Here is a 26769-nt window from a genome sequence, read left to right on the forward strand (position 1 = left end):
GCTGTGAGACAGCGGCTAGGGAAGAGTCCTGCTTAGAACCCATCATGTGCGGCAGGTGCTTCGTTTGTTTATTTGTTTTGCTTTTTAGGGCTGCACCCATAGCATGTGGAGGCTCCCAGGCCAGGAGTCGAATCAGAGCTGCCGCTGCCGGCCTGCGCCACAGCCACAGCAACTCAGGATCCAAGCCACACTTGTGACCTCTGCCACAGCTCACAGCAATACCAGATCCTTAACCCACTGAGCAAGACCAGGAATCGAACCCTCGTCCTCGTGGATGCTGGTCGGGTTCTTTACCCCTGAGCCACAGCAGGAACTCCTGCAGGAGGTGCTTTTGACTTTCTGATAATGTAGCGTTTGTTTTATCATCTCTCTAAGCAGCAGGCGCCCTTTTTGACAAACATAATTGCACCTAAGAATTAATAGTAATTCCTACACATTCTCTGATCGCTGTCTACTTAGTATTCAGGTTTCTTGTGTTGAACATGCTCTTTCTAAAGTGTGGCCAAGTGGTCCTCCGAGGTTGTAGCCTCCCACCTCCTCAGTACGTGCTCTTTGCAGACTTGGAGTCAGGGATGATGGTCGGCCTGGTGCACTGCTTTTCTTAATAAGCTTTAAAACGCAGTGTTGAGGCTTCTGTCCCAGCCTCGTCACTCATCATCACCAGGATTACGAAGCCAAGGAGTCTTTTGGGCAGAGGTCGCTGCTTGCCTCCTGGGGCCTCCTGCCAGTGATCTGATGTACTTGGTACCGTCCCTTTCCTGGTCCTGGAGTTCGCAGGGCCGGGTGACTGCCTGCAGGGGCAGCGAGTGTGTCGTGGGCTCACGCGCCCACGCTTGTGCCCGCAGGTGTCTGTCCCGCCTGGCGCTCTGGACTGCTGGGTGTTCCTGAGCTGCCTGGAGGTGCTGCAGAGGATCGAGGGCTGCTGCGACCGGGCGCTGATAGACTCGAACATCGCCCACACGGTGGGCCTGTGGAGCTACGCCACCGAGAAGGTAACTGCCTCGGGCACGGGGCAGCTGCTCGCTCTGTCGCTGGCCCTCTGGTTAGCTCAGCTTGTGTCTGGTCACGGCCTGGCTACAGTGGCTCCCTGTGAGTCTCCGTATTCAGCAGAGCATGCACTTGGCCGTGGGTACTGAAGGCGGGGTTCTGCGCCGGGCCTGGGGTGTGGGGGACACAGTGGGGTGAAGCGTGAGGCCTGTGGAGACGTGCAGAGCACGGCAGGAAGCCCTGCTGGGGTGGGGGTTGAGGCGGTGCGGACCGAGCGGGAGAACTGGGAGCCCCCAGCCGTGGGCCGCCCGGGACGATCACACAGAAGGGTTGAGTTTGAGTGGTCCCAGCCGGATGTATTTTTGTACCCAGCTAAGAATCACTGAGGGGTTGCTGTCGTGGTGCAGCGGAAACAAATCCAGCTAGGAACCATGGGGCTGCGGTTTTGATCCCTGGCCTCGCTCAGTGAGTGAAGGATCCGGCGTTGCTGTGAGCTGTAGTGTAGGTCTCAGGCACGGCTCGGATCTGGTGTTGCTGTGGCTGTGGTGGAGGCCAGTAGCGGTAGCTCCGATTCAACCCCCAGCCTGGGAACCTTCGTATGCCGTGGGTGTGGCCCTTTAAAAAAAAAGAATCGCTGGAATAGGAAAGCTAAATTTCTTCTGGGCTTCGGATGGATTTTAAATGTATGAGTTCTCTGCTGACCCGTACGGTAAATTAATTGGAATTTGGGTTTATCTCAACAGCTCAAGTCCTTGGGGTACCTGTGCGGACTTGTGTCGGAACAGGGACCTGACTCAGAAGACCTCAGTAGGACAGTTGATCTCTTGGCGGGCTTGGGGGCCGAGCGACCAGAGACAGGTACTTTTTGAGGCGCACCCGTGCACTCGGCGGACAGTGATGGGAAGGCCGGCTGTCGGTCAGCACGAGCAGCTCAGGCCTTGACCTTGTACGCACTCACCATTGGGCAGTGATACTTGCTCTTAGCTGACCAGGTTAACACATAGGACATTGCACCTTGTAATAACATAACTCAATGTTAGAAATCGCTTAGGAGGAGTTCCCGTCGTGGCGCAGTGGTTCACGAATCCGACTAGGAACTGTGAGGTTGCGGGTTCGATCCCTGCCCTTGCTCAGTGGGTTGACGATCTGGCGTTGCCGTGAGCTGTGGTGTGGGTCGCAGACATAGCTCGGATCCCGCGTTGCTGTGGCTCTGGCGTAGGCCAGCGGCTACCGCTCCGATTGGACCCCTAGCCTGGGAACCTCCATATGCCGAGGGAGCGGCCCTTGAAAACGCAAAAAGACCAAAAAAAACAAGGGAGAGAAATGGCTTAGGAAGGCGGAAGCATCCCTCCCACCGTCTGAGCTTGGAGGAGCTGGTCGGGACCTTTCGCAGCCCACGCACGCCCCAGTGCGTCCGTCTCCTCAGCTCCAGGCGCTCTCGTTCCCTGACACTGTGGCCGCACAGGTCCTTGTAGCTCCTCCATTTCTCCTAGGTAGCAAAGCTCCTTGAAAGGAACGCAGAGTTCCTTCTAGTTTCTTTTAGGGACGAAAGCAAGGATGCGAGTGACCTAGCAAAACTGCCGCTGAGGTGAGGCGTCCTCCTGCTCCGAGAGGGCCCTGCTGGGGGGAACCGCACCCCTTCAGCCCGAGACCACTTCAGGTCTCTGCAGGCGACCTGCTCGTTGGAGGGTTCGTGATGGGCACTGAACACACTCCTGGTCTAGTTCCAGGTGAAGGGGTCCAAGGAAGGGTTTGGGCTGTTTCAGGAATGTCCTGACGGGCAGGAATGCAGGTGACGGCGCAGACTCAGCTGGCCTGGGGGTCCGTGAGCCCCCCCCCCCCCCCCCCCCCCCCGCCCCCGGCCTCGGCCCAAGTCCTCTCCCTGGGCGTGTGAGGCTGAAGGGAAACTCCTAGGACCAGACGTGACCAAGACGAACGAGGCCTCTCGTTTCTTTCTCTTTAAGCCAACACAGCTCAGAGTCCTTACAAGAAGCTCAAGGAAGCGTTGTCATCCGTGGAAGCTTTTGAAAAACACTACCTAGTAAGTATGACCAGAAAGCCCGTCTCTGCGAGACTTTGGCGCTGTGTGACCTTCGGGGTGTGAGCTGGCATGGGGACCCCTCCTACCGGGCCTTGCCAGTTTCTCTGGTCCCCAGGGAGCAGTGGATAAAAGCCGGGTGGTCGTTTATCAGTATCCATGGCAAACTCACACTGGATGTTTATAACCTTGCTTGCGATGGTATGGCTCACTCGGTAGAACGAATGGTCGGAAAGGATAGTGGGTGGTTGTCTACGTACAAAGGAATAATTTGAACCTGAGCAGAGCTATTGAGCTTGTTTTTGAAGGACTTAAATTTGGGAGCTCCCAGAAGGCGGTGCAGTGGAAGCTCATTGGACTGCTTGTGTTCAGGTTACTGTTAACTCAAGAGCATTTGCCCGTAGCCCGTCGTGTTGCAGGTTGTCCGAAAAGTAAGGATGTTCAAAATGTTGCCCACTTACAGAAAGTACTTGGGGAAAAAATGAAATGTTCTGTGCCTGCTGAGTTCGTGTTTGTACACAAGTTAGTGGCTCTACGTAAAACCTCAGGCAGCTCAGAAAGAGACGCAGAGTAAAGAGGTGAAGCAGGAAGTGCTGCGGGCAGACCGCTGTGGGGTGGTGGCGCCTTCCCGGGGGCAGGGTGACCGGGTGCCTTGCTTTCCCAGGACTTGTCCCACGCCGCCATCGAGATGTACGCCAGCATCGGGAGGACTCGGTCTGCCAAGTTCCTGGGGAAGGACCTGGCCGCGTTTCACATGTAATTGATTTTGACCTTTCCTTTGGGCTTCAGGCACCTCGCACGCGTAGGCAGAGGGGGTTCGGTCGGAGTTGACGGGAGGTGTCATCACTGTAGGATGGAAAAGGCACACCCTTGACCGGGCACCATTCTTAAGAAAATTTATTCCAAAAATGGAACAGATTTCGGCTTAGTATCCTTAGTACTTGGTATTGATCTTTGCGTTTCTTTTATTTAATTAATTTAATGAACTTGTATTATCTTATATGTAAATGTTATGCATGTAGGTGGGTAGTACATGTATCACGTTGCAGTACGTAGAATTATCATTAAATGTAATGAAAGAACTACGACGAAACAGGGGTGAATCTACATCCGACGGCAGGTGAACCGGGATGCAGCTTCTCAGATGTTGTGTTCTGCAGCATTTTCTCAAGCTGCTGCTGCTGCTGCCTTTTTTTTTTTTTTTTTTTGGTCTTTTGTCCCTTTAGGGCCACTCCCATGGCATATGGAGGTTCCCAGGCTAGGGGTCTGATAGGCGCTGCAGCTGCCGGCCTCCACCACAGCCACAGCAACGCTGCATCCTTAACCCAGTGAGCAAGGCCAGGGATGGAACCCGCAACCTCATGGTTTCTCGTCGGATTTGTTTCCGCTGCGCCACGCCGGGAACTCCGGCATTGCTGTTTAAATTCTCCCGAGGTCTCCGTAGATCTGTGAAACCTGCTCAGTGCACGTCTCAGAGTCTCGGAGCCGCCCCACGCCCCCTCCGTGGGTCCACCTAGACGGCCCCCCGGGAGCCCGTCTTCAGTAGGTGGTGTGGCACCCAGCCCCGATTTTTCAGCCTCCTCTGTACCTAGTCACACACACCTCTGGACAAACGGGCCACCTTCTTAGAGGCCTGGCCTTTTCGTGCTGCCTCGTGGGGCCCACGGGTGCCCTCGCTTCCTCCCCGGAGGTTCAGCTCTGAAGGCTCCTTGACCCATGTGTGTGCCGGGCGAGCCGCCGTGTCTCTCAGGCGCAGCCTCCTCCGGATCCAGCCGAGTCCCCTCCCTGCGGGGGCCAGAGGAGGACGATGCCGAGGCGGCCCGGCCGGGGTGCGGGGTGGGAGGGTGCAGAGCCAGTCTTGAAAGTCGCGTCCAGGCTCGCCGATCACCACGGCCCGTAACAAGAGCCCCCGTCTGCTCATTTGCAAGGAGGAAAGGGTCTCCTCAGAAGGCGGAGGCCTACCTGCAAGGGGCCTTGAAGAGTTACCTGGCCGAGGGCTGGGCCCTGCCCGTCACCCACACGAGGAAGCAGCTGGCCGGGTGCCAGAAGCACCTTGGACAGATCGAAAAGTATCCTTTGAGCTGAGAAGGTGCGTGAGGTGCAGCATTGCTTTCTGCTTGTACAGCAGCAGAGCCGGTGCGCGAGCAGTTGGTAGGCACCTGGGATCAGGAGGGAGAGGCCTCCCTGGACGCGGGCGCCCTGCCGACTGGAGTGACCTCCGCTTGAGTTCCTAGTACCGGAGAAGGCGGACACACCTGCCGGGCTGACCGGGATGCCCTGCATGCCCACCCCCGCCACGGGCACCGCGCCCCCGCCCCCACCCCAGCTTGCGATCCTGTCGGGCCCTTGACTCTCCCACTCAGCTACCTTCAAACCAGTAGCCTTCTGGCCAGCGACCAGCACCTGCCTGAGGACGAGCGCGAGTACTTCTGCAGAGAGATTCTGAGCTTCGCCAGCCAGCAGGCGGATAGCCCAGGTAGGCCCCAATTTTATTTTATTATTATTATTTTTTTTGGTCTTTTGTCTCTTTTGTTGTTGTTGTTGTTGTTGCTATTTCTTGGGCCGCTCCCGCGGCATATGGAGGTTCCCAGGCTAGGGGTTGAATCGGAGCTGGAGCCACCGGCCTACGCCAGAGCCACAGCAACGCGGGATCCGAGCCACATCTGCAACCTACACCACAGCTCACGGCAACGCCGGATCGTTAACCCACTGAGCAAGGGCAAGGGACCGAACCCGCAACCTCATGGTTCCTAGTCAGATTCGTTAACCACTGCGCCACGACGGGAACTCCCAGGCCCCAATTTTAAAACTTTATTAAGAAAAATTCCAGGAGCTCCCGTCGTGGCTCAGTGGTTAACCAGTCTGACTAGGAACCATGAGGTTGCAGGTTCAATCCCTCGCCTTGCTCGGTGGATTAAGGATCTGACATTGCCGTGAGCTGTGGTGTAGGTCGCAGACTCGGCTTGGATCCCATGTTGCTGTGGCTCTGGTGTAGGCTGGCACCTACAGCTCCCATTAGACCCCTGACCTGGGAACCTCCATATGCCACAGGAGCGGCCACAGAAAAGGCAAAAAGACAAAAAAAAAAGAAAGAAAAAAAAATTCCAAATACTGTAGAAAAGTAAAAACACTGATACAACGAGTGTAGCGTGGCGTGTACACCGACCCCCTAGACTCAGCAGTTGGTAACGCGTTGCCGGGTGGCAAACACGGACCCATCTTGCTCTTAATTTCTCTTTCTGTGGAACCTGAGAACAACTCCAGACCGCCTGTGGCGCCTCACCCTGAACCACTGGAACAAGGGTGGGCCCTAACTGCCCTGCCTGCGGAGGGGGTGAGGTTCTACCTTGGGTAACAAGTAGCCATCCTCAGATCTCTCATCTCAAGGAAGTTTTTATAAATTATTTTATTTTGAAAATAATTGGACTCGGGAGTTCCTGTTGTGATGCAGCAGAAATAAACCCGCCTATTGTAGGTTCCGTCCCTGGCCTCGCTCGGGGACTAAGGACCTGGTGTCGCTGTGAGCTGTGGTGTAGGTCGCAGATGTGGCTCGGATCTGGCATTGCTGTGGCTGTGGTGTAGGCCGGCAGCTATAGCTCAGATTCAGCCCCTAGCCTGGGAACCTCCATATGCCTTGGGTGCAGCCCTAAATAGCAAAAAAAAAAAAAAAAAAAAAAAAGGACTCTGCTGGTCCAAGCAGAGATCACACACATAATGCACTTGATTGCTATAGCTCAGTTCTCGTCTAGTTCAGAGCAGTTCTTACCATCTCTTTTTCTCTTTTTCAAGACACAGGTGTTAATTAATTAATGTATTTATTTATTTGACTCTGCCCAAGGCATGTGGAAGTTCCTGCGCCAGGGATCGAACCCATGCCACAGCAGCAATACCAGATCCTTAACCTACTAAGCTACCAGGGAACTCCCAAGATATGGACCTTTGAAAATAGAGCAGTTTTGCTGAGATAGAATTGGTACATCGGGAGTTCCCTTTGTGGCTCAGTGGTAACAAACCCGACTAGGATCCACGAGGATGCAGCTTCAATCCCTGGCCTCACTCCGTGGGTTAAGGGTCTGGTGTTGCTATGAGCTGTGGTGTAGGTTACAGACGTGGCTCGGATCCCGTGTTGCTGTGGTTGTGGTGAAGGCCGACAGCTACAGCTCCGATGAGACGCAGGTGAGGCCCTAAAAAGCAAAAAATAAATGAACAAACTGGCAGATGGTGTCATTCACCCATTTGCAGTGCAGTGTGCGCAGACACGTGCAGCCGCCCCCACAGTCACCTGTAGAAGGGCGTTATCGCCCGAAACCCCACGCCCGCCCCCTCCCCGCCTCCCTTCTGCCCTCCCCCCGGTCCCTCCTTCCTGTCTCTGTAGATGCCGGTTCTGGGTGTTTGATGCACGCAGACCCGTGCAGCGGTGGGTCTTCTCTGACCAGCCTGTTGCCCACAGCACGTTCTCAGGACCCAGCTGTGTGTGGCCTGTCAGCCCTGAGTCCTTCTCTGCTGAGTGGCATCCCAGCATGTGGATGGGCCGCGCTACGGGGACCCTTGCATCACTTGTCGACGTTTGGGTTGTGAGACCCTGGCTTCTCAGAGGTGTCGGGCGCTTGTTCCACAGACTCTGCTGGAATGTGTTGAGCGTTTCTTGACGGGAGCGTCCGGAGGGAAGGTAGAGCTGAGATCCTGAGAGTCGGGCCCTGTGTTCTGGCAGGTAGACGTTGTGGATATTGCTGCACACTAAGATTAAATTTATTGTCATGTTTCGTTTATCAAGAACAGCATTTATTAAAATAGTTACTGTTGAAGTTCCCGTCGTGGCTTAGTAGAAAGGAATCTGACTGGGATCCAGGAGGACGCAGGTTCGATCCCTGGCCTCGATCAGTGTGTTAAGGATCCGGCATTGCCGTGAGCTGTGGTGTAGGTCAGAGATGTGGCTCCCATCCCCTGTGGCTGTGGCTGTGGTGTAGGCCAGCAGCTCCAGCTCCAGTTGGACCCCTAACCTGGGAACCTCCGAATGCTGCAGGTGCTGCCCTAAAAAGACCAAAAAAAAAAAAAAAAAAAAAAGAAGGTGACTGACTGAGCAGCTGCTGTGACTAAATGCCGCCGACTGGATGCTTCGACAGCAGACGTGTATTTTCTCACAATTCTGGGGGCCGACGGCTGAGGTCGAGCTGCCAGCCGGGCGGGCTTCTGATGGGGCCTCCCTTCCTGACTTGTCCTCCCGTGGCAAGTGGCGGGGAGACGGCAGAGATGGGCACAGTGAGGAGGGAGGGGGAGCGTGCTGGGGGTGGAGGGAGGGAGTCGCGTGCCAGGCCCTCTGGCGTGTCCACGTACAAGGGCACAGGTCCCTCGCGACCTCACGTCCGCCTTCTCCCAGAGGTCGCCTCCAGACACTGTCCCCTGGGGGCTTAGGGCTTCAGCCTCCGAATGTGGGGGTGTCGCCGTTCAGTCCACAGCGGCCGCTACCTGCCGGAACGCCGCTGTTCCCAGGGCTTTTGGCTTCAGGTTGGCACGGTCCTTGCCTGCCAGGGTGGGTTTCTCAGGAAACGGGGCATCGGTTGGTTCTTTGGCGTCTTTGGTGTGCCCAGGCTGGTCGTGGCAGAGCTGTGTGCCGTGTCTGCGGTGTACGACTGCACCTGAGACCGTGCAGCGACCGCGTTCCATCACGTTTCGGCGACTAGTCGGCCACCGACCGCCGTTTCCGTCTGGTTTTAGAGCATCGGTCCCGGCAAAGCTGGAAAGCTGTCCGTTGACTGGTGTTTCGCAAGCACTCGGCGTCAGTCCCGCAGTGCCGTGGATTTTCTAGACAAACCAGGCTTGTCGAAAGGAAGCAGCTGCTTGAAGCACCTCTAGGAACTGTCCTGTTGACAACTCTGGTTTTGAAATCGGGAGTTGGTGTCGTTTTCTTGAGTTTGACGAAAGAGAGTTTAGAAACCGAGGTTTCTTCCGATGCGGTGGTTTCTGGGAGTTACCGGGGCCTGTGTGTTTATGTTCTGCTTTTGATAAAATCGCTCTTTTTGGCGCGTGAAGACGGCGGGGGGGACGGGAGGCTGAACGTGCATCTCTGGTGCGCGTCGCCGCTCCCTGCGTCCCTGGGGCGCCTTCTCCCGCTGGCCTGGTCCAGACCAGGGGCCTGGGGGCTCGGCAGCCCCTGGCAGTGTGGTTTGGGAAGTAAAGCTTGGTCATCTGCCCGCAGGTCACAGGGTCGTGCTGCCCATGCACTCTCTGGCACACCTGAGAGCGCTCCGCTTCAGCCCCGCCTCCGCGGTGGTGCACGTGGGCGGGGCCCTGGCCGTGGAGATGACGGTGTGCAGCCGGATGCCCGTGCCCGTGCCGCTGGAGCAGCTCGCCGTCAGCGTCCACTTCAGCATCGAGAAGGGCAGCGGCCGGAAGTCTGCCGAGTGGCCCACCAAGCACGGGGCGGCCAGCGGCACCATCAGCTTCCCGCCGGAGCCCTCGGCTCTGCCCGCGTCCCAGAGCAGCCTGCCCGCGCTGGAGCTGCACGAGGTGTTCGAGCGGAGTCCCTCCGACAACTCCCTGAACACGGCAGGGATCATCTGCAAGAACGTCCACGTGCTCCTCAGGAGGCAGGAGAGCGCCGCGGCCCTGGAGACGCCCTCCGGCCTGGCCCTGGAGGACGGCGCCCACGTGCTGAGGTGCTCCGGGGTGACCCTGCAGCCCGGGGCCAACACCGTGACGTTCAGGACGCAGGTACGGCAGCGGCGCCGCTGGCCCCGAGGGGTCCGGGCGGGGGTCATCCCCGTTCTCCGGACCCGCTTCCATCTGGGCCCCAACTAGAGGAGACCGGTCTTGTGACAGATGTGTCGTACTTAGGCGATTTTAGGGCAGTGGATGAGCTTGGAATGAAGTTCTTGACCTAGGCGGTCCTTCGTGTTCTCTCTGGATTTCGTTCAGACTTTTTCCCTTTGTGGTAAAAACTCAGCCTCATTTGTTGAAATGAGCGCATTCCAGAGAAGCTGACACCTTCACATTAAACTTTCATTTTTTTTTTTTTTGCTTTTTAGGGCCACCCCTGCGGCATATGGAGGTTCCCAGGCCAGGGGTCGAATGGGAGGTACAGCTGCCGGCCTGCACCAGAGCCACAGCAATGCAGTATCCAAGATGCATCTGCCACCTACACCACAGCTCACGGCAACGCTGGATCCTTAACCCACTGAGCGAGGCCAGGGATCGAACCCACAACCTCATGGTTCCGAGTCGGACTCGTTTCTGCTGCGCCACCGTGGGAACTCCACACTTCCTCTTCCTTTTGTGTCTGCATGGCTGGATGTGCAGACAGTTGCCGTGCCCCGCTCTGAGAGCAGTCTCCACCCAGTGCAGCATGCTCTGTAGGTTCCACTCACCAGAGAGGACCCGGCCAGTGGGGCCTTCTGCATCTGCAGCACGTTTCAGTCTAGTCTCAGAGCAAGTCTTCAGTTGCGTGCTCTGTGTCTCCCTTAAACACATTTTTCAGGGAGTTCCCTTGTAGTGCAGCAGGTTAAGGAACTGGCATTGTTGCTGAAGTGGCTGGGGTCACTGCTGTGGTGTGGATTTAATCCCTGACCCGGCAACTTCCACATGCTGTGAGTACAGCCCCCCCACCCCACCCCCCAAATACGTAATAATCTTTTTCAGAAGAAAATGCCACGAATAAAGTTTATAAATTGAGAATGCATCGTTAGAAACATCAAGTTCAGTTACTCAGCAAAGCATCGAACGAGAGGGTCTGAGGGGTCTTTGGAACGAACGTCTCAGCCCAGGCAGCAGGGTAACGGGGGTCGGGCGCGGTCGCTGCGGAGCTCACGGCTGGTTTTGCCCCCAGGCCAAGGAGCCTGGCACCTACACGCTGCGACAGCTGCGCGCCTCGCTGGGCCCGGTGTGCTTCGTGCTCCCCCACATCTACCCGCCGGCACAGTACGACGTGTACTCCCAGGAGCCGCAGCTGCACGTGGAGCCGCTGGCCGGTGAGTGGCCGCGGGGCGGCGGGGGCTCTTCTCCGGCCGAGGTCCTCTGCCTGCAAGGGAACCGCGCGTGGTGGGAAGTCGCCCTGCGGCCTCAGCCTTGAGATCCTGTGGCCGTGTCCCTCTTCAAGGGACGTCTGGGTAGCAGAACAGAAATTTGGCCTGGGAACTGACTGTGGCTCTTTCGTTCACCTGAAAATTTGCTTTCTTCTGGAGTTCCCCTCGTGGCCCAGTGGTTAACGAATCCGACTAGGAACCATGAGGTTGCGGGTTCGATCCCTGGCCTTGCTCAGTGGGTTAGGATCCGGCGTTGCCATGAGCTGTGGTGTAGGCCACAGCTCGGATACCGAGGTGCTGTGGCTCTGGCGTAGGCCAGCAGCTGTAGCTCTGATTCGACCCTTAGCCTGGGAACCTCCATATCCCTCGGGAGCGGCCCAAGAAAATGGCAAAAAGACAAAAAAAAAATTTGCTTGCTTCTAATTGCTGCCTTCACATATACTAACACATGCTGTGTCTGAAAAATAAGGGCAGTTGGCTAATCTCAGCTGCCGTCTACCGCAGAGAATTTAACAAGCAACTACAATTTCTTGCTTAGAGTTCAATTTCAAAGGTTAGATGCTAGATTTAGGTATGGTCTGTGCTCTGCTCAAGTTTTTCCTTTGAAAGTATTGATTAAACTTGGCCTCTGGCTTGGCACTTGAGAAATTCAAAGCTGCTGTCCTTTTTGTTATTCGGCAGAGTCGCTGTAAACAAACGTTACGGCATCAGAGGCCACGTGGCCCGCCCGCCTCTGAAGCACGGTTGGGCGAGAATGTCTCAGTTGTTTAGGCAGCTGACAATGGGTTTATTTGTTTCTTCCATTTGAGGGGGGGAAAGTCAAGGAAAGCTCTTTTTCTCTTAAATCCCTCCAAACCCCCTGTTGCTGTGCCTTCAGCGGCTCCGAGGCGGCCCGGGAAGGCCCACATAGGTGCGTCTCAGCGGCCCGTCTCCATCAGGGACCCCGTTGGTGAGCCTGGGGCCGCCGGCTCCCACCTCTGCCCTGCTCTGGGGCTCAGGCCCTCACCCCTTTCCAGCCTCCTCACCCCTCCTCCCCACGTCTGTCTCTTGCCCTCTTGCTTCTGCCTTCCCCGGCCCAGCTCTCGGAAAGCTCAGCCCCTGCCCGCCCCTCCACGTCCACCTCAGGCACAGCACAGCCTTTTCTCGTGCTGAGCGGCTTCTGAGCCAGAGGCGCGGAAGCCTGACCTGCGAAGGCCAGAGCAGACCTGAGTAGCAGCAAAGAAAGGCACGTGCGGCCCTGTTCGTTTTCTCTTTACTGTCCTCGTCTGATTCTCTCTTAAAAACCAGCAGGTAACTTTTGAGACCCTCACAGACACGGTTGCCATCCCGATCCGCAGCTCTCTAATCCGAGGCGGAGATAAGATCCCTCCGAGGCTCTCGGTCCAGGCGAGGGCCGCCCCCGCCCCCTGCCCTGCAGTCCATGGACCTGTGGTGAAGCGTGGCGGCGGCGGCGGCCGGAGGGGTGGCAGCGAGCGGCTCTTCTCTAGGAGAAGACGCGGAGCACTCGTACCGTAGAGCAGGCCTTCGTGGCATCCCTGGTTGCTGGGGCTGCTAACTGCTGTCTTTTCCCTTTAGATAGCCTTTTGGCTGGCATTCCTCAGAAGGTCAAGTTCACTGTCACCACGGGCCATTATACAGTAAAAAACGGGGACAGCCTCCAGCTCAGCAACGTAGAAGCCATGCTTATCCTGTGTCACGCAGAGAACAGAGCCGTGATCTATTCCAACACGCGAGGTAAGGCGGCCGGAGCGGGCTCTGGGCCTGTCACACGCTGTGTGGATGTAAGGGCCTGTCGCTCCTGCCATCCCCAGGGGGCTTTTCCTTGTGACTCTGCCATGGCGGTGTTCTAGAGGGGCACGTGGGCCTGCCCCTGGAGGGGCCTTCCCTTGGCGGGGCTAGACTGGGGCCATGCACCTGGCCAGTGGCCAGACGGGGCGGACCCCACTGTGGCCTGTGGTGCAGCATCACCGCCTGGGCTCATCTCCGTGGTGAGGCCCTGCTGGCCACCCCTTCTCCCGTCCTCGGCTCCCCCCACCGAAAAGCAGAAGCAGATCAGCCTTCCGAGGCACCCACGGGAAGCCCTGCCAAGTCCCGTCTCCCCAGCGCCCAGCCGGCGGGTGCCGGGAGGGAAGGACGCAGCTGCCTCTCTCAGTGCGCGCTGGCTTGGGGGTGGGCTGGGGCGGGGGCCCCTCGCACAGGGACACATGCGCTCTCGGTGGAGGCGGGGGGCACGTGCAAAGTGTCGCCTTTCTGTCTCGGAGCGGAGTGGCGGTTCCCTGGGGCTCGGGGAGTCAGCCCTCGGGCGGCGCTGCTCTGTCTCGGGCACTGTTCCTCATCCTCCTGCCTCCCTCCCCCGCAGTCCTCCCGGTGGGTCCGTGCCCTTCGCGGGTGTGGGGCGGCGGCGGGAGTTGGGCTGAAACGCCGCTGCTGGGCCCATCGTCGGTGAGAGGCGCAAGGAGACAGAGGGGTGTGAGACGGGCCTTGTTCTGTCTTTCCTAGAAAAGGCTTCCGACGCGTCACTGCGGATTCAGTCGTCCGACAAGGTCACAAGCATCAGTCTGCCAGCGGCACCTGCGTATCACCTGATCGAATTTGAACTGGAAGTTCTCTCTTTACCTTCAGCTCCGGCAGCTGGAGGGGAGAGCACCGTGCCGGGGATGACCGAGCCCCCCAGGAAGCACAAGGACACACAGAAAGCCGGCCCCTGCATGGCTACCACGGATCACAAAGTAAGGAGGCGGGAGCGGAGCGGCTGGCCCGGGCGGCCTCTGCCCGTCTTGCTCACCCTGAAAGACGGTGCCTGGGAGACGACTCCTGTCGAGGCGGCAGATCGCTAGTTCCCGACCCCACAAGCTCTGGGGGGGGTTTAGCTTTTCTCTCTGTGGATCTCCCCTTCTGAGATGAGAGGACGTCTTGCAAAGGCCGACAGGCTCTTGACTTTCCTGTCCCAGTTCGGGGGGGAGGACAGTGTATCATGAGAGACACAGTGTTGGCTTAGGGGACGGTAAGTGTGCCCAGGCTAAAGGGCGTTCTGTGTCTCAGCGCGTCCCTCTTTGTCTATTGACACCTTGTCTCATCCCTAGCAAGGAGGAAACACTATATTGTTTTGTGCTTTCGGTGCGAGTATTTCCTGAGTTGGTGGAAAGACCCGTGATCCAAACCCACAGTCCATCAGCTCATAGGATGTGTTACTGGCATCATGCTTGTTCTGAGTCTGTCCTTATCTTGTAACACAGGTAGCAATTCTTTCTGAGGGCGTTTGAGCAGCCCAAGGGTAGAAGAAGTGTATGCTCGTGACCCCACAGGACTGTAGTCTTTGCACACTTTTTTAAAAAACTTACTTATTTATTTTGCTTTTTAGGGCCACACCTGCAGCATATGGAGGTTCCCAGGCTAGGGATCCAGTCAGAGCTACAGCTGCCGGCCTCCACCACAGACACAGCAGTGCAGGATCCGAGCCTTGTCTGCAGCCTACACCACTGCTCACGGCAACACCAGATCCTTAACCCACCGGGCGAGGCCAGGGATCGAACCCGCAACCTCGTGGTTCCTCGTCGGATTTGTTTCCGCTGCGCCACGACGGGAACGCCAGTTTTTGCGTACTTTTCAACAGCGGCTCCCTGAGGCTCTGGCTTCGAGTCCGTTTGAACATGGGTGCTGGGGTTGTCCTCTCTGGGACACTGACAGGTCTTGGCACATCCCCACCTGCTGGGAGCGATTGGAAGTGTAATGGGCTGCTTGACAAGCACAGAGGTTTGCGAGACAGCCAAGAGCTGGGGCAGGGCCCGACAGCAAGGTTTACCTCCTGCATGAGGCCACACTTTCCGGAGAGGCGGTTGTGTCATCTACTGACACAGAGAAAACGACAGAGTCAAGCAAATGAAGGAACAGAGGAGCATGTTCCAGGGGCAAGAACGAGATGAAAAAGAATCTCGGGGGAAAAGCCTTAATGCGACAGAGATGAGCACGTTATCCGATGACGAATTCAAGGTAATGGTCGTGTGTAGGCGTTCCCGGCACAGCGCAGCAGAGGCGAATCCCACGAGGAACCATGAGGCTGCAGGTTCGGTCCTGCCTCGATCCATGGGTTAAGGATCCGGCGTCGCTGTGAGCTGTGGTGCAGGTCACAGACGCAGCTCGGATCTGGGGTTGCTGCGGCTGTGGTGGAGGCCAGCGGCTACGGCTTCGATTGGACCCCCAGCCTGGGAACCTCCCTATGCTGCGGGTGTGGCCCTAAAAAGCAAAAGCCAAAAAAAAAAAAAAAACCAAACAAAATGTTGGGGGTGTGTGAACATGTTGAACTTTAAAACAGGATCCAGCTTCAGTTGTTATAACTTAAAGTAGACTTATGGATACAGATTGTTACATGTAAGCCTCGTGGAGACCACAAAGCACAACCTACAGGAACTACACAGAAGATAAAGGAATGTAAACACACCACCAAAGAAACTCATTAAACTACAAAGGAAGCGAGCAAGAGAAAGAGACAGAGGCAGAAAAACCATCAACAAAATGACAGCAAGCACACACCTCAGTAATTACTCTAAGTGCAAATAATAGACCAAATTCTGCAGTCGAAACACAAAGCAGCTGAATGGATTAAAAAAATCAAGACTGGGCATTCCTGCCAGGTTGCGAATCCGACTGCCGTGGCTCAGGTCGCTGCGGAAGTGCAGGTTCCATTCCTGGCCTGGCACACGGAGCTAAAGGGTCCGTGTTACTGCAGCTGCCGCTCAGATTCAGTCCCCAGCACAGGAACTTCCATGGGTGCAGCTGTTAAAGAAAAAAAAATCCAGACCCACCTTTTAGCTGTCTGCCGGAGAGGCACTTTAGTTGGGAGGACATACAAACTGAAAGTAAAGGAATGGAGAAGGGTCCGCCGCGCGACTGGAAACAAGGAAAGAGCCAGGGAGGTCACACTGACCTCGGACAAGAGAGCCTTTAACCAGAGACAGCGGTAAGAGACAAGCGTGGGGTGTGACGACAGGGGGTCGGTCCCATACAGAGGTAGAACGTCTGTAGGGATTTTTGCTCCCAGTAGGGGAGCCCTTAAGATGGAAAGCGAACGTGAACATATCCCAAGGGCCAGCCGGCAGTGGAGTGATGCTGGGGCTTTGATGCCACACTTAGGTAAACGAGTAGATCATCCAGACAGGAAATCAGTGAGGACACACTGGCCTTCAGTGTGTTAGGCCAGATGGATTTAACAGACATTTCCAGAACATGCATTCCAAGAACAACAGAATACGCGTTCTTCTCAAGTACATATGGCACATTTTCCAAAATAGATCGTATGTTAGAACACAGAACAAGTCGCAGTGAATTTAAGGCGTTTGAAGTCACATCAAGCATCTTTTCCAACCACGTGGTACGACTGCAGAAGTGAATTACGCAAAGAGAAGTGCAGAGACGTGTGGAGATTAAACAGCCTGCTGCCGAACAACCAGCAGGGCAGGCAAGCGAAGAAGCCCACAGAGAAAGAAAAACCCACCTTGAGACAAGTGAAAATGGAAGTGGAACCTGCCAACACTTAAGAGATGCAGCAAGGAAGCTCCCGGAGGGAAGTTGATAACAATAAAAGCCTTCCTCAGGGAGCAAGAGGGAGTTCCCCTCATGGCTCCGTGGTTAACGAACCCAACTGGCATCCGCGAGGACCGGGTTCCATCCCTGCCTTGCTCGGTGGGTTAAGGATCCAGCGCTGCCAAGAGCTGTGGTGTAGCTCGCAGACACAGCTGGGATCTGGCATTGCTGTGGCTGTGGGACAGGCCTGCAGCGTAGCTCTGATTCAACCCCTAGCCTGGGAACCTCCATGTGCTGCAGGTGTGGCCCTAAAAAGGCAAAAAAAAAAAGAAAAAAAGTTTCAAATAAACAGTGTGACTTTACATCTCAAGGAGCTAGAAAAAGAAGAACAAAGGTCAGAGTTAGCAGAAGGAAGGAAGTTACAAATGATCGGAAGAGAGATGCATGAAACAGATTAAAAAGACCATAGAGACGGTCCCAAACCAGGGGCCACACACCCAGCTGGTGTCCGGGAGGACGCTGGTTTGCTGGGTCCCTGGCCGCGCTCGGTGGGATCCTGCGTGGCTGGGGCTGTGGTGGAGGCCGGCAGCTGTAGCTCCGATTCGACCCCTAGCCTGGGAGCCTCCACATGCTGCGGCCCAAACAAGGGAAAGAAGAAAAAGAGGAGAGAAAACCAGAAAGCAAAAAAACCGCAAGCTGTCACTTCGCACCTGTCAGAATGGCTCTCGTCGGAAAGACAGCAAATAGCGGGTGCTGGCGGGGGCGCGGAGAAAAGGGAGCCCTCGCGAGTTGCTGGCGGGATGCACGTCGGCGCGGCCGCCGTGGGACCCGGTGTGGGCGTTTCTCAGAAGCTACAAAGCGCTCTCACACGATCTAGCAGTTCCACGTCTGGCTGTTTTTCTGAAGTAAACAACAGCACCGGCTCAAGCGGGAGTCTGCATGCGCACGTCCCTTGCCGCGTGTTCTCTGTCTGCCTAGAAAGTGGCCTCGGCGCCGCAGCAGTTCCGCGAGGCCCGCTGGTGAATGAATGGAGACGCCTTCGGCCCCGAAGGAGGTCGGAGCCGGCGGCTCAGAGGGCCCGGTGCTTGGTGAAACGCGTCCGACGCCGGCACCCCGGGACCTGATGCGCACGTGCAATCGCAAGCAGACACCACAGCCCGGCTCGTAGACACCGGGGCTCACGGAGCTCTGCGGGGGGGTTGAGAGAAATGCGTGAACTGGTTCTTTTGGCGTCGTGTTTTTTTGTTCAAGTACATGGAATAATTTTTTCTTAAGGTGGAAGCGTAAGATGGTAGGATGAGAGGCCAAGAAATGCGGTCGTTTCGCAGGAGCACCAGCCAAGGCAGCACCTAAAGAGTAGCGTCTTTCTCTCGCAGTCCTCGGTGCCTTCGCTCCGCACCTGTCGCGGGTCCCGGGGCGCCGACGCTCCGTCGTGAGAGCGCGCGTGGGCCGAGCCCGGTGAACGGACAGTCTCTGCCCGGCGCGTTCGTTTGTGTCCCCCCCCCGGGAAGGAGCTTTGAGACCTGGTTTCCGCCCTCCCGGGAGTTATTAGCTTGGTCCAGGTTGATGGATTTTCAGTGTCACATGGATGAAGAGGTCGGATAATTCATTTAATTTTGTGATAGTGAATGACGGAGCAGGGCCATCTGCACGTGAGTGACCGCAAGCGCTTTGTCATAACCTGCACATTGAAAACCGCGCTTGGCAGCGTGGCCACGGGCGGGTGAGGAGCGAGCCGCTGAGACCGTGCCCCCCTGTCTCCTCAGGTGTCCATTGACTGCCCGTGGTCCATCTACTCCACCGTCATCGCCCTGACCTTCCGCGTGCCCTTCGGGACCTCGCACGCCCTGCTGTCGGCCGGGACGCGGTAAAGGACCCCGCCCCCACCCCCGCCGCCGGCTCTCCTGCGCTGTAGGGCTGCTGCTGCCAGCTTGGCTCTGGCGACATCGAGTGTCTTTCGTTAGCCCTCACAGTAGTTCCCTGGCGGTGCACAGCTGTCCCAGAGGTGACCTGGCACAGCAGGTTTGCAGGACGCGGGTTAAAGTCCCCTTTGTGTCCTGTTTATTCCTCCTGCTCCTGTTTCTCAAGCCACCGATGCACTTGGGTCCGTTGTCCTCTAGAGGGACCACCTTCTGGAGTCGACGGGTCACGTCCTCCTGGGTCCCCTGTCAGCTGTGTCCCCTCTGCCACGGGGCCTCCTGTCTCAGCGCTACCGATGCTTGACGCTCGGGTGGGTGTCCCTGTGTTGGGCCCTGGCAGCCCCCTGGCTCCCCCACGTTCTGCCGGCCGCGCTCCCCCCACGTGAGAACCACAGATGTCCCCAGCCATCGCCCCCAGTTGGGATCCGCTGCTTGAGAGGCCTGACTAGGTTCGGGTTCGGGTTTTGGACGAAAGTCTGCAGGGCCGTCCTGGGCCGCCTCTGTCCTGCCCGGGGACGCTCGGGTCTGCTGGTCTCACCGTAAGTGGCAGGTGCTCGCGGCCACCCCTGGGCTCGGGCTGAGTCCGCCCTCCCTGTGACTTTGCCCCCGGGCTTTCAGCCGTGGATGGAACTTGGGCCATTTGGAAACAAGTGTCAGGGCTGCGTTCAGAGTGGGCGTCACCTCCCGGCAGCTCTCCCCCCAGGCTTCAGTGCGGCACCTGCAGGGTTCGGCTTAACGCCGGCGGCCCCGCCAGGGCCCGGGCGGCCTGAGGCCTGGCCCTCAGCCGCCCTTACATGTGAGTGGGAAGGTCCACGGAGCACTGTGAAGCGAAGCCTGCGCTTCCCGGCCCTCGGGGAGAAGTCCTCGCGTCAGCCGGCGAGCGGAGCGGGTCGCGCTCTCCGCGTCGCTCACGGCCGCCGGCTGCGTGTTTAGGAGATGCGGCTACAGCCGTGTGGCCACACATGCGGAACACAATGCTCTTTGAGCGAGGAGGTGGTTTGCGTAGAAAGGATTCTTTCTCCTGGCACTTTTACCCGTGAACTCAGAAGCAGCATCTGCGCGTCGCCTGCTTATTTTCCCGCTCCTTGTTCAGCCCCGAGACGGCCTCCTCCCCGCAGCCGGGTCACGCCCGCTCCCAGTGTCCTCAGCCGTCCCGGTCTCACCGTCGGCTTCCTCCTTCAGGAAGTACGTGCAGGTGCGCGTCCAGAACTTGTCAGAGCTTGACTTCCAGCTGGCAGATGCTCGTCTCGCAGACACCGCCGATGGCCCGGACCTGCGACTGGTGCCGCTGAACACGGAGCCCCGGCAGGTACGGCCTCGAGCGTCAGCCTCTCCAGGGAAGGAGCGTGAGGACGAGAGGCCGCGCTGGCCTGTCCCTCTCGTGTGGCGGTCGCGACGTGGCAGTGCCTTCAGCGTGAGCCTTTCCGGCTAGAGAAGGACCCCGCCGAGGGTCGGGGGGCCCCGCGCTCCGTGGCCGGGACGCCCATGTTCACGGTTCACCTTCGGGGCCGAGGGTCCCCTGGACAGATGAGGAGATGGGTTGATGTCTGTGGTTTCAGAAAAGTTAGATCCCAGGCCTGTCCGGCTCCACGTGCAGATGTGTGCGCGTGCACGTGTGCGTGCCCGCGCAGTGACAGCCGGCTCTCTTGCAGCGCATCCACAGCAAGCAGGCCGTGTTCTTCGTCTGGGAGCTGAAGTGGACCCGGGAGCCGCCCCCCTCTCTGCACTGCCGGTTCTCTGTCCGGTTCTGCCCAGCTTCGGAAGAGCAGCTGTCCGTCTCCTTAAAGCCCTATACTTACGAATTTCAAGTGGAAAATTTTTTTGTACGTATTGCCGTGTTTTTTAGTGGGGCTGTGGAGTGGGACAGTGAAAGGTGACATCATGGTCTTTTTATGTTTTTTAGCTGTGCCCGCGGCATACAGAGGTTTCTAGGCCATGTTCTTTATATTCTAAAAATCAGACACGCGATGTTTGAGTGTAATGAAGCAGCAGTCACAGCAAAGGGCTGGCCTCTGCGGGTGGGAGCATCGCCTGCTGCGTTTGGAGCCCCAGGTCCCCGTGAGGTGGCTTGTGTGACACCCGCACCCTCCAGGGACAGAGGGACTCCTTGTTTCCCCCACACACACCCCGTTCTCTCCCTCACCTTCCCTTAGTGTGTCCTGCAGCAGCTTCTCAGGGCCCTTTTGTCTTGGACGTTAGCTGCTGCATCTCTAGTTTTTTTATTTTTTTGCTTTTTAGGGCCACTCCTGAGGCTTATGGAGGTTCCCAGGCCAGGGGTTGAATCAGCACTACAGCTACCGGCCTGCAGCCCAGCCACAGCACCATGGGATCTGAGCCGTGTCTGTGACCTACACCACAGCTCACGGCAACGCCGGGTCCTTACCCCACTGGGTGTTCCAAGGATCGAACCCATATCCTCATGCCTACTAGTCGGCTCGTAACCCACTGAGCCACAGCGGGAACTCCCCAGAACTCGTCTGGTTTTTTAAAAGAAAGCGGAAGTCGTGGAAGTTTACCTGATTTTCTTTAGCCTGCACGTTCCGCGTGGAGCTAGAAGCAGCCCTGAGCGGGTGAGTAGCGTCAGTCGCGCTGTTTCGGTAGCGAGGTGGTTGGACTCTGTGTCATCAGCACATCAAAACGCAGGCACGGCCTTGTGGCATTTCCTTTGCTTCTCCTCATGCCAAGATTGTCAGACAGCACTTTGAGAAGGTGCTTGTGTACACAGCTCTTGACGTTAGCAGTTTCTTCAGCGCCTCCTTCCAACTAAAAGGCTCTGCTTCACCCGTCCTGGTGCCTTGAGCTCGTCGCCTCACCAGCCTCAGGGGTGAGCATTACCTCTGACAGGGGCGCCTGTTTGTTGGACCGACCGGCATATTAACGGCAGCTGAGCAGCATAAACTGTTCGTATGGTAAAGAGTCTGTGTGCATTTCATCTGCTTTGTTTGCTGCAGATGCTAGGACACTTGTAAACGGAGTTGTGCTGTAAGTGCCTGGTGCATACTAGGGTTTTGGTAAATTTATGCTCAAGTGGAGCACAGGTGGCCAGGTGTGAGCTGCGGTTCAACAACGGACCACAGAGGGCCTGACGCGGAGAAGTTCTTACTCACGGATCTTGGGGTGGGGGGGGGACAGGGCACCCTGCGAGGGGCCACTCGGCAGGTCGGGGCCCAGTGCAGACCAGGAGGCGGGGCCTGGGGCCCTTCATGAGGGTCTTTGTGGGGGTCGCTGGCTGGATCGCTCAGTTCAGACCACAGAGGGTTTGGGTGAGCCCCACGGGGTCTCCCCGAGGGGCCCATAAGGGGGAGGCGCTGGAAGGCGGGGGGACTGCTGATGGCAAGGGACCGACAAGGACTGACACTCGGGACTCTGCAGGCTGCCGTCCGGGGCGGGTGCCGCGCGAGGGCCAGTGTCGGGTGGAGGTCCCTGTGGGCCGCAGGGCCCAGCGAAGTGGGTGGCAAGGCAGCGGTAGCGGAGTGGCTGAGCTGTGCTCTGGCCGGGCCCCCGGGGAAGGAGCTTCCCTTCCAAGGGCAGCTGCCAGCACATGGGGCCAGGCCATCTGCCCGGAGCAGGTGGCAGCAGGTGTGGACAGGGGCACATCCCAGGTAAACAGGTCACAGAGAAAGAGCCGTCACGGAGAGGCTGGTTATGGCCTTCGTGTTGGCTGAGTCCTGGGGACTCATGTAAGTTTGCTCGTGTGAAATGGCCTGGTTTTTGGCGATGCGTCCTGGGGTGCACAGGGGTGAGGTGGCAGGTCAGCCAACGCCGAGGCTGGGGGCCCGGGGCGCTGCCGCCCCCTCCTCCGCAGGTGCCTGGCCGCCTTCTCCCTGTTGCCCTGGGGCGGGGGCCCCGGTGCCGTCGCTTCGCCCTTTGACGCCTCTTTGGCCTCTGTCTCCCTCCGTGCCCAGACCCTGTACAGTGTGAAGGCCGAGGTCTCGCCACCCGCAGGGACGGAGCACTGCCGGACGGGCGCCCTCTGCTCCCTGGAGGTGTGCATCACGCGGCTCTCCGGCCTCCTGGAGGCAGATCAGGATGAGGCGCTGACGGGCTCCGACGAGTACTTTTCCACGAAGCTGATGTATGAAGGTGGGTTGCGAGGCCTCCCCCCACCCCGCCCCCGGGCGCTCCCTGGCCTTCACCCCGTGTCTGGAGGGCACAGGAGCGCCTGAGCGTGTACCATGGGCCTGGGCCCGCGGGCCCTTGAGCTTGGACTGTGGTGTCCCGGGGCCCAGACTGAGCCTCCGAGGGCACGCGGAGTCAGGGTCCGGGAGCAGAGCCCAGCCGTGCAGGCGTCTTCCAGGCGGGCTCCCACCCGCTTCCCTCCACAGACTGGGCTCCCCCCATACCCCTTGGCAGCCCCTCCTCCTGGCTCGGCTTCTTCAGTAGCAGTTCTGAGGCTTGGGGGTCAGGCCCTTGATGCTGAAAAGGTGCTTAAGGAGACCAGTATCTATTTTCTTACTTTAAAATGATAGAAAACTCATTACATGGTAATACTCTTGAAAAAGAATCGTTTTCCAAAACACTAAGAAAAACATGGAGCAGAACGGCTTCTCGGTGCTGGAGTCCCGGTGCTGGCCGGCTCCCGGGAGGTACCCGCCCGTTCCCGCTGTGGCGTCCGTCTGGCCACCTGCCCGATGGGTTGAAGCAGGTGAAGCAGCGCCAGCGCGTATATGTGTCACCAGGAAGGGAGGGCTCACAGCCTTCGGCGAACTGGCCCTGTTCTTTGAGCCTCCCCCAGAACTTGGCGAGTGCTGGTTTGTTAGAGGCTGCTTGCTACCCGGAGTCTGAAATCGCATGAGTGGACTTGCGTCCGCTTCAGTTTTGTTAAATTCGTTGACCCGTCTTGCATTTTGAAAGGGTCTTTGACCCCACACCCCGCCCGGGTCCTTCACGAAACCTGGTCCCTGAGGTACACGGATCTGCCCAATGTCCAGCCCTTTCTTCCGTTGTCCAGCATCACAGGTTCACGCTGGCTTCAGGCTCACACGGGACTCAGCAGGGTAGTCTCAGAGGATCTGTATCAGGCCTGCCGAGCTCACAGTGGCAAATGCAAGTTTTCCAAAAGGCTGATTTTTGATCAGACACTCTCATTTATGGGGGACAGCTGCGTTCAAGTGCCAGGCTCATGCCGTTCACTTTTTTGTGTCTTTTTTTTTTTTTCTTTTAGGGCCGCACCCACAGCATATGGAAGTTCCCAGGCTGGGATCTAATAGGAGCTGCAGCTGCCTGCCTGCACCACAGCCACAGCCGTGTACTACTCACTTTTAAAAAGAGTCTGCCGGAGTGCTGGAGATGGAGCAGCTGGCTGGTGAGGGGCCGGAGAGCTCAGCGGCCTGGTGGCCTGTGCTCTGCCGGTGTCCTTTCCGCAGGAGGCAGGGCAGGGGGGCCACCCACCCCCCTGCTGTTTTGCAACTTCTTGTAACTATAGCATCATCTCAGAATTAAACTTAAAAAGATGTGTGGGAAAGGGTTGAATTTAATAAAATGAAATTGATTTTAGCTGGGTCCTGAAGGATATCCCGAGTTAAAACTGGCAGTTTTCTCCTGCAAGCTCATGCTGGCAAAGAACAGTGCCCCTGAGTGTGCCCGGCCCACGGCTTTACCCCCGCGGGCATGCCACCAGTGCGGTGGTGGGCAGGGGCTGGCCCCGGGGACCTGACTCCGCCTTCCCTCCCGAATGCGGGTGCTGCTTCTGCACGTTCGGAAAGCACTCCGCCCTCTGCTGCCCCTTCGTTGAGCAGAGAGCTTCGGTCCCCTGCTTCTGGGCTCTGGCTTGGTGTGGCCACGACCTCTGGGCAGGGCATCTGCTCCTCGAGGTCAAGGGTCCTGTCCCGCTCCCTTTTCAGTGGCTGCTCAGTTGGGTGCTGCCTTGGGCATCACGACTCTCCGTGTGGCTGTGCCCCGGGAGGCACCAGGTGCGCACCTGCGCGTTTCCCCTGCCCCTGCAAAGGCTGGGTTTGCAGCAGAGCTGGGCCTCAGGTCTGTGGGCAGATGTGCCCCTTAGCGGAGGAGCCAGCGGCCAGAGGCCCGTGCTTAGAGGCAGCAACCGTTACCTTGAGGAGAAAGAAGGGCTTTCCCTGTGCACCCGGCCTGGCTGTTGGCAAAGCGGGTGTGCCCTCAGGTGCGGTTCCCGAGAGAGCGCGCTGGGCGGGGCGAGACGGGCGGTCCTTCCGGGGCGTGAACACCGGCCGCCCTCCCGGGTGGACAGTGCCCCCGTCTGCGTTTCAGTTGTGGACAACAGCAGCAACTGGGCGGTGTGCGGGAAGAGCTCCGGCGTCATCTCCATGCCCGTGGCCGCGCAGGCCACGCACAGGGTCCACATGGAGGTCCTGCCGCTCTTCGCGGGCTACCTGCCCCTCCCCGACGTCAGGCTCTTCAAGTACCTCCCGCACCACTCCGCGCACGCCTCGCAGCTGGACGCCGGTGAGGACCCGGGCGCGGGGCGGGGACAGGCCGCGGGGCGGCGGCCTCGTCGCGTGCCAGCGTGAGCTCGGGGCCCCTGGGACCTGGTTCCGAAGCCCCAGGCAGGGTTACAGGTCTTGGGCGAGCGACCCCCCAGGGCCCGAGCACTAGATTCTGTTCACGGAGGTCGATGGGGGAGGCGGGTGGCTCCCCGGCCTGGGGGTGGGGAAGGCGCGTGCGGCCCCCCTCACGGGGCTGGTCTTGCAGACAGCTGGATAGAGAACGACAGCCTGTCGCTGGACAAGCACGGGGACGACCAGCCGGACAGCGGCAGCCTCAGGAGCAGGGGCAGCGTGCACTCGACCGCCAGCAGCGAGCACAAAGGCCTGCCCATGCCCCGGCTGCAGGCGCTGCCCGCGGGCCAGGTCTTCAACTCCAGCGCGGGCACCCAGGTCCTGGTCATCCCCAGCAGAGACGACCACGTGCTCGAGGTCAGCGTCACGTGACGGCGCCCGGGCTGCCAAGTCCCCAGGCCGGGCGCGCCTGCACTGGAAGGGGCCCCGCCTCGCCTGTTCTCCGTTGTCACCTTCCAGCTGTAGGCAGACTTCCGGTGGTCCCGCCTGGCCGTGGGGGCAGCAGGGAGCGTCCTGGACAGCTGGTCGGCTGAGCTGCGTCTTTGTTCTGGTGTTGTCTGGGCTGGAAGGCTCCTGGCTGCTTTCTCGTCTCCCGTCCCTGCGCTGCTTGGCCCCTGCCACCCTCACCCCTGCTCACGGACCGGCTTGCCCGTGGCCTCTCACCAGAGCAGCCTGGCCTGTCGCCTGCCGGTTCTTCCTGCGAGGCCGAGTGTCTCTCAGGGCGACGGGCAGCAGGGCCTGCAGTCTTGCCCGGTGTCTGAGCGGGCGGATCTGTAAGTCTCCCGAGGGGGAAACCGCCGTCTTTTACCCCAGCCCATCCAGTTGTGCTTTTCTAGAGGAACCCCTTTCTGGGCAGGTGGGTGGGGCTGAGGGTGGGGTGGGGAGAGAACAAACCCCTTCTGTGCCTTGGGATGTGAAACTGGGCGGTCCTGGAGCATCCGTTAGCTGGAGCCATTTAAAGGTACTTGAAGACGGCGAGGCGGGGGCCTGAGACACACGCACGCCTTGGCGCGGGAGTCACTGAGGAATGCGTGTTTCTGGAGCCCGTCCTCCCCCCTCCCTCTCCTTGATGAGGTATCGGATGCACTTGGAATTAGACACATGTTTATTTTAATGACCATCGTCTATGTGGGGGTTAATGTGTTGTGTTGTTTCCCCCTCACCTTTAAAGTCTTTCCGTGTAACTGTATAATCTCTATTTTTCTTTTGCACCTTAAGTCTCCGCAATTAAGAGGTTCCGTTTCGGTGCAGCAGGGAGGGGCCCCCTCTGTGTGCGTCTGGTCTGGTGGCGGGAAGGACGGCGTCTCGGACCCTGCTCTGCTGTCCGCCAAGCTGCAGTCACGCCGTATCCATGATTAATTTGCTTTAGGTTGTAAATTTAATTGTACATATGGTTGATTTATTATTTTTAAAAGCACAGACTAACTGATGTGCTGTTTATGTATAAGTTGCACCAAAAATCAAGGACAAAATAAATGTGTGTTTGTTTTTATTGGTGTGAAAGTCACAGCTTGTAAATAAGTGTTGTATGTATTAAGCCTTTTCCAGCTCTCCAAAGCGCTGTATTTTTGTACATAGGAGATAGAGAACTCTCAGTTCACCAGGAAAGTGTGGTTGGGATGGAACTTGGCCAGGTCGGCAGTGCAAGCGAGTGTAGGCAGGTCCAGCAGAGGGCGGGCCTCCCGCGAGTAACCTCAAATGCGCGAGCCTTGGAGGAGCCTCCAGCACCTGCCTGTGTCCATCCCTCCCTCCCT

General features: G+C 58.0%; 1 protein-coding gene across 6 annotated transcripts in view; it reads left to right on the forward strand.

The window, feature by feature from the left end:
* The window catches only part of TRAPPC10 (trafficking protein particle complex subunit 10), a 77110-nt gene extending 50603 nt beyond the window's left edge, over nucleotides 1-26507 (forward strand). The window contains exons 8-25 of one of the 6 annotated variants that reach the window (XM_047797583.1): nucleotides 846-992; nucleotides 1731-1845; nucleotides 2952-3028; nucleotides 3690-3781; nucleotides 4954-5094; nucleotides 5389-5501; nucleotides 9222-9736; nucleotides 10848-10989; nucleotides 12619-12777; nucleotides 13543-13772; nucleotides 18330-18430; nucleotides 19665-19791; nucleotides 20135-20305; nucleotides 22388-22565; nucleotides 24326-24394; nucleotides 24708-24902; nucleotides 25149-25372; nucleotides 25475-26507. In XM_047797583.1, the coding sequence (XP_047653539.1) occupies nucleotides 846-992; nucleotides 1731-1845; nucleotides 2952-3028; nucleotides 3690-3781; nucleotides 4954-5094; nucleotides 5389-5501; nucleotides 9222-9736; nucleotides 10848-10989; nucleotides 12619-12777; nucleotides 13543-13772; nucleotides 18330-18430; nucleotides 19665-19791; nucleotides 20135-20305; nucleotides 22388-22565; nucleotides 24326-24394; nucleotides 24708-24902; nucleotides 25149-25372; nucleotides 25475-25480 (2802 nt within the window). In that variant the 3' untranslated portion in view covers nucleotides 25481-26507. Of the gene's footprint in view, nucleotides 1-845; nucleotides 993-1730; nucleotides 1846-2951; nucleotides 3029-3689; nucleotides 3782-4953; nucleotides 5095-5388; nucleotides 5502-9221; nucleotides 9737-10847; nucleotides 10990-12618; nucleotides 12778-13542; nucleotides 13773-18329; nucleotides 18431-19664; nucleotides 19792-20134; nucleotides 20306-22387; nucleotides 22566-23646; nucleotides 24395-24707; nucleotides 24903-25148 lie in introns of those variants that run through there. The other 5 variants (XM_047797573.1, XM_047797601.1, XM_047797592.1 and 2 more) reach the window with 5 other exon arrangements.
* Nucleotides 26508-26769: the final 262 nt, after the last annotated feature.

This window comes from Phacochoerus africanus, chromosome 1 (genome assembly GCF_016906955.1).
Source record: "Phacochoerus africanus isolate WHEZ1 chromosome 1, ROS_Pafr_v1, whole genome shotgun sequence".
NCBI classification, from domain to species: domain Eukaryota; kingdom Metazoa; phylum Chordata; class Mammalia; order Artiodactyla; family Suidae; genus Phacochoerus; species Phacochoerus africanus.